General features: G+C 43.6%; 1 protein-coding gene across 2 annotated transcripts in view; it reads right to left on the minus strand.

Moving 5' to 3' along the window:
- The window catches only part of LOC145355771 (D-amino-acid oxidase-like), a 28249-nt gene extending 19901 nt beyond the window's left edge, over positions 1–8348 (minus strand). The window contains exons 1-2 of one of the 2 annotated variants that reach the window (XM_080208126.1): positions 8049–8348; positions 5720–5834 (exon numbers count right to left, since the gene is read on the minus strand). In XM_080208126.1, coding sequence (XP_080064252.1) covers positions 5720–5834; positions 8049–8242 — 309 coding nt within the window. In that variant the 5' untranslated portion in view covers positions 8243–8348. The remainder of the gene's footprint in view (positions 1–5719; positions 5835–8048) is intronic. The other variant, XM_080208127.1, reaches the window with a different exon arrangement.
- Between the last annotated feature and the right edge of the window lie 1233 nt (positions 8349–9581).

The following is a 9581-nucleotide window of genomic DNA, read 5'->3' on the forward strand; positions in this document are numbered from 1 at the left end:
AGTTGTTTTGGGTGGAATCTATCACTTAGTTTCAGAGGGTGGCATGTCTGATGTGGTGATAGTGTGCTATTGATATACTTTATGTTTAAGGGGAATGTTTTAAAATTCAGCTTTTTTCTATAGGCAGTTCTCCAGAGCAGTGTATCTGGTGGCTTTGGTGAGTATTGAATTTACTTGGAATCACTTTCTGACTGCACTTCCAGTTCGCGGGGTTTGTGTGTGTGTATTTTACTTCCGTACCGGAAGTTAGGCGAGGGGATTGTCGGGAAGGGGGAGTGGGGGGTATAAAAAGAAGGCAGTGATAGACAGCTGGCAGCGGAGTGAGTGGGGAGCTGAGTGAGAGTTATAAGGGCTTTGGCTCGCTGGGCTTAGGCGAGAGCAGGCTTAGAGAAGGTGAGTTGCAGTTTCTATCTTTCCCGGGTTGCATTTCGACACATACAAACCCAAGGGAGGTTGGGACATGGCAGGGGCTATGGAGAGGAACATAAGCTGTGTTAGGTGCCACATGTGGGAGTTCTTGGAGGCATCACGTCTCCTGAGGGTCCACATCTGTGTTAAGTGTTTAGAGTTGCAGCGGTTAAGGGCCCGGGTCAGGCAACTAGAGGGGCGTTTAGAGGATGCGTTTTTGGTCAGGGAAAATGAAGAGTTAATGGCTAGGAACCATGAGCAAGAGAAGGTCCCAGGGGCTGAGGAGCAGGATGGGTGGACAACTGTCAAGAGGAAGAAGAGGAAGAAGAAGAATAGTCCTGGTCCTCAGATCTCCCCAGTGGCTCCCCAAGGTTCATCGACAGGGGCACAAAAGGATAGTCAGGTGGGCCGGAATGACTCAGAGGGACAGAAGGGGGCTGCCAATGTGATAGTGGTAGGGGATGGGAAGGTCAAAGAAATCGACAGGAGGTTCTGTGGGCAGAGGCGTGACTCCAGGATGGTGGTCTGCCTCCCTGGAGCAGGGGTACAGGACATAACGGAAAGGATAGAGGGAATTTTGAAAGGGGAGGGGACCCAGGCAGAGGTAATAATACACGCAGGGGAGAGGGACATAGGAAGGTGGAATAGGGCAGATGTACGTAGGCAATTTAGGGAGTTGGGGTCCAAACTGAAGAGCAGAACCTCCATGGTGGCATTCTCTGGGCTGCTGCCTAGTACCGGTAGGGCTAGGAATAACGAGATCATGCAGCTGAATGCATGGCTGAGGGATTGGTGCAAGGTAGAGGGCTTCACTTTTGTACTTCACTGGGAGGTATTTGCGAGAGAAGGGCAACTGTATAGGAGGGATGGGGAAAATTTGAATGGGAGAGGGACAAATGTCTTAGCAGGGAGGTTAGCTGGAGTGTTTAGCCAGGGTTTAAACTAATAGGGAGGGGGGGGGGGGATGTGACTGATAGCTCAGTAGACACTGGGGTCGGGAGGGAGTTGGGTGATAGGGTAGGTTTGGGTGAAAGGAAAATTAGCAGGGAGAAGGAGGTTCTGAGAGGCACTGGTGGGTTGGACTGCGTCTGTTTCAATGCGAGGAGTGTGACAGGTAAGACGAATGAGCTTAGGGTCTTGATGTTTGTAAGGAAGTTAGATGTGGTGACAGTAACGCAGACGTGGTTACGTGAAGGGTAGGATTGGCAGCTGAATGTTCCTGGGTATAAGTGTTTTAGGTGTGACAGAGGAGGGTTGAAGAGAGGTGGTGGGGTGGTGTTGTTAGTAAAGGAGCACATCACAGTAGTGCAGAGGGAGGACAATATGGAGGATTGAGTCTCTGTGGGTGGAGTTGAGGAATAAAAAGGGAGAGATTACGATGCTAGGGGTATACTATAGGCCACCCAACAGCCCGAGGTCAGTGGAGGAAGGTATTTGCAGGGACATTTTAGATAGGTGCAGAAAGAATAAGGTGGTTGTAGTGGGTGACTTTAACCTTCCTGGAGCAGATTGGAAGGTGCCTAGAGCTGGGGGTACGGAGGGAGAGGAGTTTGTAAAGTGTGTGTTGGAAGGGTCCCTAGAGCAGTACGTAACTAGCCCGACTAGGGAAGGGGCTATACTGGATTTAGTGCTGGGAAATGAGCCGGGGCAGGTGGTTGAGGTTGAGGTAGGCGAACATGTGGCAAACAGTGTCCACAAGTCCGTCTACTTTAGGATAAAAATGGAAAGGGATGAGTGCTGGCCGAAGGGGAGGGTTCTGAACTGGGGGAAGGCGAGCTATAGTCGGATTAGGAGGGAGCTGAAGGACACTGATTGGGAGAGGTTGTTAGCTGGTAAGTCCACGGTAGGTAAGTGGGAGGTTTTTAAGGGCAAACTGAAAATGTTGCAGGAAAGGCACGTGCCGGTAAAGAGGAAGGATGGGAAAGGCAGGATTAGGGAGCCGTGGCTTACAGGGGGTATAGAAGACTTGGTCAGGAAGAAGAGGGAGGCATATGTTAGGCTGAAACAACTGGGAACGGAGAGTGCGCTGGAGGAATATAGAGAGAGTAGGAGGGAGCTAAAACGGGGAGTTAGAAGGGCGAAAAGGGGGCATGAAATGGCCTTTGCCAATAGGATTAAGGAAAATCCAAAAGCATTTTACTCTTATATTAGGAGCAAGAGAATGGTTAGAGGGAAAATTGGTCCTCTTAGGGACAAGGGAGGGGAGCTATGTATCGAGACTGAGGGAATGGGGGAGATCCTGAATGAATACTCTGCGTTGGTATTCACGAAGGAGAGGGGATCAGTGTCGTGTAGTGTATTGGAGGGAGCTGTAGATCAGTGGAAGGAAATATCCATTATGAGTGAGGAAGTGCTAAGGTTTTTAGGTAGCATAAAAACAGATAAAGCTCCGGGGCCTGATGGTATTTATCCCAGGCTGCTTAGGGAGGTGAAAGATGAAATTGCTGGGCCTCTGACGCAAATCTTTGTCTCTTCTTTGGACACAAGTGAGGTCCCAGAAGACTGGAGGGTAGCTAATGTGGTACCGCTGTTTAAAAAGGGTAGTAGGGATAACCCTGGTAATTATAGACCAGTGAGTTTGACATCGGTGGTAGGAAAATTATTGGAAAAAATTCTTAGGGATAGGATGTATGAGCATTTGGAGCGTTGTGATCTGATTAGGGATACTCAACATGGCTTTGTTTGGGGGAGATCTTGCCTTACGAATCTGGTGGAATTCTTCGAGGAGGTGACAAAAACGGTTGACGATGGGCGAGCCATTGATGTCATCTATATGGATTTCAGTAAGGCGTTTGACAAAGTCCCTCATGGTAGGCTGGTAGAAAAGGTTAAGGCACATGGGATACAAGGACAGGTAGCTAGGTGGGTCGAAAACTGGCTGGGAAATAGGAGACAGAGAGTAGTTGTCAAGGGGACCTTTTCTGGCTGGAGGCCAGTCACCAGTGGTGTGCCACAGGGCTCAGTACTGGGACCTCTCCTCTTTGAATTATATATAAACGACTTGGAAGAGGGTGTACGTGGTGTGATCAGCAAATTTGCGGATGACACCAAGATGGTAGGATTGGCAGATACTGAGGAGGACTGTCAGGTGACACAGCAGGATATAGATAGGTTGGTATATTGGGCAGATAGATGTTAATCCTGACAAATGCGAGGTGATGCATTTTGGAAGGAATAATGCAGGGAGGAGTTATGTGATAAAACGTAGACCGATTAAGAGTATACAGATACAGAGGGACCTGGGAGTGCAGGTGCACAACTCTCTGAAGGTGTCGACACAGGTAGAGAAAGTTGTGAAGAAAGCTTATGGAATGCTAGCCTTTATAGGAAGGGGTATACAGTATAAGAGCTGCCGTCTAATGCTTCAGTTGTACAGAACGTTGGTTAGACCGCATTTGGAGTACTGCGTCCAGTTCTGGTCACCTTACTACCGGAAGGATGTGGAGACCCTGGAGAGGGTGCAGAGGAGGTTTACCAGGATGTTGCCTGGCATGGAAGGACTGAGTTACGAGGAAAGGTTGGAGAATCTGGGGCTCTTCTTAGAAAGATGGAGATTAAGGGGTGATATGATAGAAGTATATAAAATACTGAAGGGAATAGATAGTGTAAACAGTGGTAGGCTTTTCTCTAGATTGGGGACAATTACGAGAGGTCACGATCTAAGGGTGAGGGGGGAGAAGTATAATTTGGATATGAGACGAAGGTTTTTCACGCAGCGGGTCGTGGGGGTATGGAATGCACTACCGAGTAGGGTGGTGGAGGCAGGCACGTTGGACTTGTTTAAGGTTTACTTAGACAGACACATGAGCAAAGCAAGGATGGAGGGTTATAGTAGAGGGTATTAAATAGGGTCAGAGCCCCGGGACGACACCGGAAATGTAGTTTTATATGTTAACGTATTGTCTTTTTATTCCACAGGGTCGGTCCACCTTGTTGTCAAACGAGGGGCATGCACACAGTGGGTCATGCGTGGGCTGCTCTTGGAGGTTCTGGGAGTGGCCTAGTACTTCGTGTCGTTTTGTGTGCTTAATCCTGGACCAGCAGATGGGCACCGCAACAGCTCAGTGACTATCACTGCTAGCTGTGCAGATACATGGATTTGGGCCTGTGTCTGTGGGAGTTTGCGCATTCTCCCTGTGGTTGCGTGGGTTTCCTCCGGGCGCTCCGGTTTCCTCCCACACCCCAAAGATGCGCTCTTAGGTTGATTGGTGTACCAAATTGACACTATTCTCCCCTGAATCTGGCTACATTAGGGGTTCCACTCACATACACACAGGGCGGGGTAGGTATGGGAAGATGCGGCGGCGCGGGCTGGTTGTTTCCCGTGCTGGGATGTTCTTTGCTTTGTTTGGTATATCTGGGGAGAATGCAGCTCTGATGTTGAGAGAGCAGTGTAATTACTCATTTTAGCCATATCATGCTTACTTAGGAGACAGCTAATGAATTTTATTTATAAATAAAGATTAGGTTGATTGACAGGGTCATGTGATAATGTGGTTAATGGAAAGAATTAGTTATGTGAGAGAGAAATACAGCTTTTAGTTCTGGCTTTTTTTTTTAAAGACAGAGATCTGCAAGCTGCTTTGAACTCAAAATTTCTCTAACAACTTCAAGATTGTCCACACTATTTATAGCAAGTGTATTTACATTTGCTAATTGTATTTAAAGTTGAATTTTAAGTCTGTAAGAAAATGTTGTTCATTTCGAACTGAATCAGTGATAAGTTAGAAAAAAGTTGTGTCTTTTCATTTTTTAACTACTGTTCAATGGTGATAGTTAAGTGTCTTCATTTTCTTACAGTTATACTTAAACTGTGTTATTAAATATAGTTTATTTTACGATAAAAGATCCCTACTTTGTCAGCGGAATTACTTCTGGGAGTAAAGCATCCTATGCTCACAAAATGCCAAATATGAAAAACAGAAAAAATTGTTGGGGTCTAGGTTGGCTTCCTAATGTAGTTTAGATTCTGCTCCAGGACTCTAACATTGACATTTCACCTATTGGTTTACATGGAATGTGTGCTTACTGAGAAGATTACAGTATAAAGTAAATGTTGTAAAAGTCTTGTGTTATCATTGCAAATCTTGTATACCTATAAAGATATAACTGGGATGAAGAGGTAGTATATTGTAGTTAATCTTTTCTTGTTTAATAAAATTTTATTATTTTGTTAAAAGTTAATTGGCAGTCCTGTGACTGTTTATCTACATCTAAAGTTAAGATCTGTCAAGCTGGGTTCCACTCTGAACCTGACTCTTCAGCAATAACATGAGCTTGGATTGTAACAATATTTGGGACAAAAACTTACTGGCACACACTCCTTGAAGATGTTGTACCCAGACTGCAAAAACAAACCCATTTCATCGGCATCAGGTGAATTCACATAACTCAGAAGGTAATCAAATGTTTCCTTGTTCCATTTGCTGCAGTTAAAACAGAGGGAAATATGACACAATCCATGGCTGCACTCAAGGAATGTCACAGGTATTTGTTTACCATCCACAGAAATCCATTAACATAAAAGTAAATATTAAACTATTATTGCACGTATTGTTATTGAAGTTACCATGAATCAAATCAAACTTTATCACACAGGTACAAAGACCAGATGGTGAATTTTACAGAGGGCTGGATTACCTGCAGCGAGGGGGATGGGAGTGGGTTGCTCTGGCAGCACTGGCAGTGGGGTGAAGGGGTGGGTAGACAGTGATAGTGATTGTGGGGAAGTGGGGGGGGGGGGCTTGTGGTTGTTCTACCAAGACCATGGGAGCTGTGAGTGTGGAGGGCAGCACCTACAGGACACTCCCGATCTGCAAACACATGGGCTGAATACATAGAAATAAAATCTGCAAGGATGGCAAAAATGGAGGACAAAACATGTCCAGGGAAGCCTGAAAAGACGTAGGACAAAAAATTGAAATACAGGACAGTCCAAGAAAATCTTGGTAGTTGCTCACCCTTACATCACTGACTAGAAATCTCGCTGCTGCACAGTGACAATTAGCCTTAATCAGGCGAGTTAGGGATTTCTGCTCCTCTGGAACAGAATAACTTGCCCTAGCAAGCAAGGAGGCAATGTGGCAGCTCTGTTATCCCAGCAGCACCAGGTGTAGCTACTGCTAGGTCTACAGGCAGTCCCCAATGAGAAGATGGATACCAGATTTAAATAAGACCAGAGATTTGGGCCAGCGCTGTTCGGAGCTCCAGTTAGAGCAGTGTGGTTAGAGACAACAGATGGAAGGGACAAAGGGAGGGTACCATCTTAGAGGGGTATCCTCCAATGGACATGAGGGCACCCAAAGGTGGTGAAATGAGGCCCTTAGGTGGCTGTTAATTGTCCACAAATGGGGTTCAATGGCCTAAAGAAGATCAGGCTGTCTGAAGCTAATCCCACCCTCATAATATGGCAAACAGGTCAAGGGTGAGTGGGAAGGCAGCAAGTTGGTTACCCAATTTATTTTATGTGCCCCACACCTTTAAAAACACCAATGGGACTGTTGTAAAATTCCTGTTCTATCCTGCCACACTTGTTAATGTATAGTGTTAAGCCATTATTGAATTTATTATAAGGCTTCAGACCTCAGACTGCTCTAGTGTCCCAGCACATTAATGCAGCAATTGACAACTACAGCATGTAGTGAAAGGACATGAATTTACACTTTTGATTTTCCTTATTTAAATTTGGCTATGCACATATAGGAAAGACCACAGAGGGGGAATTGTAAGCAGAATAACGTAATAAAAGATCATATATACCATGATTTACCCATTTACCTCTCTTGTGGCATTGTTAGGGTCAATCTAGATTTCTCTGGGAACAGATTACTTGCTGATTCTCTCAAAAATAAAATAGTGACACCCAGCACAAAATAATAGGACTTCCCTCCTGGATGACTGATGTGGTACTGAACAATAAACTCAAACAAACCCATAGGCTTTGTGTTCTAGATCTGTGCTTAATTAGTCAGTCTGAATCAGGGAGGTACTTAGAGACTCCACAGTTGAGCTCAGTGAACTTGAGCTAGTAGCAAAAATCGCTGGGATTCCTACTAATATCAAAAATTGCTAGGAATCCAGAAATGTCTGTTAGAGTGTAGAGTTAAACCTGGTTGTAATATCAAACGTTCTCAAATAATCAGCTACTGATTATATTTACTTATCACAGTAGTTAGCATTGCTGCCTCACAGCGCTAGGGACCCGGGTTCAATTCCCGGATTGGATCACTGTCTGTACGGAGTCTGCACGTTCTCCCTGAGACTGCGTGGGTTTCCCCCGGATGCTCCAGTTTCCTTCCACAGTCGAAAGACATGCTGGTTAGGTGTATTAGCTATGCTAACTTCTCCCTCAGTGTATCTGAACAGGCACCTGAGTGTGGCGACTACGGGATTTTCACAGTAACTTAATTGCAATCTTAATGTAAGTCTACTTGTGACTAATAAGTAAATTTTTATGTCCAGCCAGAGGGTTTCTGGCATGAAACTAAATCCTAGCAGCAGCCAACACTACCAGAAAGAGAAATAAAGGAATGGAAAATTACTTCTAAAAATAAGATGAAATTGCTGCATGAGCCCACCACTTCTTATGCAATGTGACACATTTCTATTTTTCGTTTTAAAAAAAAAGGTTTTCTTCTTACACTTCCCTCAAGTCCTCTCGCTCACGTACATAGGGTTGCCACAATCCAGCAGCTCCATCACTTGTAGTGAGTGGTGTAAACTTCTCTGCATAAACCACAATAGTCAATGGTTTGACCACGGAGTGAAAATGATTAATGATGCATTGAGCTGTAGACAAACCAATCACGCCAGCCCCAATCACTGCAACATGCATTTTTATTTGAGTGTTGGTCGTCTAATAACTGAAACAAATGAATATGATTAATTTACTTCATAGAAAATGTTACAGCTAAGCTCTGATTTCAACTTCCTGTGATCAGAACATAGTCTTTGACCTTTCCTCCTGCAATACACTAAAAGTTGTATGAATTATTAACTAAACTGTTTGCAATATTTAGAGCATGGCAGTTCCTGGCCAGTGTTAGTCATGGTTCAGTTGATAGTACACTTGTGTCTAAGATTGTGGGTTCAAATTCAATTCCAAATCCTTGAACTTTCAATCTATACTGACACTTCAATGCAGTACTGAGGAACTGGTATATTATCAGAATATATATTATCTTTCAAATGAGGCAATAAACGTAGGTGTCAATCACCCTCTCAGGTGAATGTTAAATTGTCCCCTGGCATTTCGAAGGACAGCAGGAAATGGTCAGTATTTATCTATCAATATTATAAACACATTGCCATTTGTGGAATCTTTGTGTGTGCAAATTAACTACTGTAGTTTTTACATTATAATATGATTACAATAATACTTAATTGGCTGTAAAGTATTTTAGGGCATTCTTGAAGTCATGAAAGATGCCACACAAATACACATTCCTTTTTCATTGTTTTTGTTTCAGTTAGATGTTGAAAGCGATTATTCTAGATTTCTCTTAGTTTGGACAGAATACAGACACTGACAAAGTTAACAGGTAAAGAAATGATGACTTATCCACATACAAGCGCAGTAAAATAATTAAAGCAAGCAACTATGATTTTAACACATATATAAGTTGATATCTTAAACGCATTTCAAAGTATTTTACTGTGATTGAACATTTCAGTCAATGGAAGGTACCGAAAAGCACAATGGGAAAGTCGAACAGTTGAAGACCATAGACCTGGGAACCTTAGCTAGTATAGCAATATCTGAGGGATCATCAGAAGGATACACACTTTGTAACTTTTATGAATAGTTGGTTCACAGTCCAGACACAGATTAGGCATAACCTCAGACGTGAGTACAGATGTATAATCAAAACTTGGTAGTGAGCCCTCAGAATGTTCATGTTGGCCATTACAAAAATGGCTGCCCTATCCAGGCAACAGGCAAGTTGTCTGAGTTAAAGTAGGAATAGTGTCCAGTTAGTAACAGACAAATAAGAAACCATTATGCTGGGAAGTATTAAGCAACTGGCTGAATTGTTTGACGAAGATTTGTATTGATATATTACTTAATGTATTAAATGAAATTACTTTTATACTAATTTAAGGTGGAGAATTAGATTAAGAAAATATATAACTGTTTGATTTTTACAGATAACTTCAGAACTTATCCTATGAGT

The sequence above is a fragment of the Carcharhinus amblyrhynchos genome, chromosome 20 (assembly GCF_965287045.1).
Source record: "Carcharhinus amblyrhynchos chromosome 20, sCarAmb.v2.hapA, whole genome shotgun sequence".
NCBI classification, from domain to species: Eukaryota; Metazoa; Chordata; class Chondrichthyes; order Carcharhiniformes; family Carcharhinidae; genus Carcharhinus; species Carcharhinus amblyrhynchos.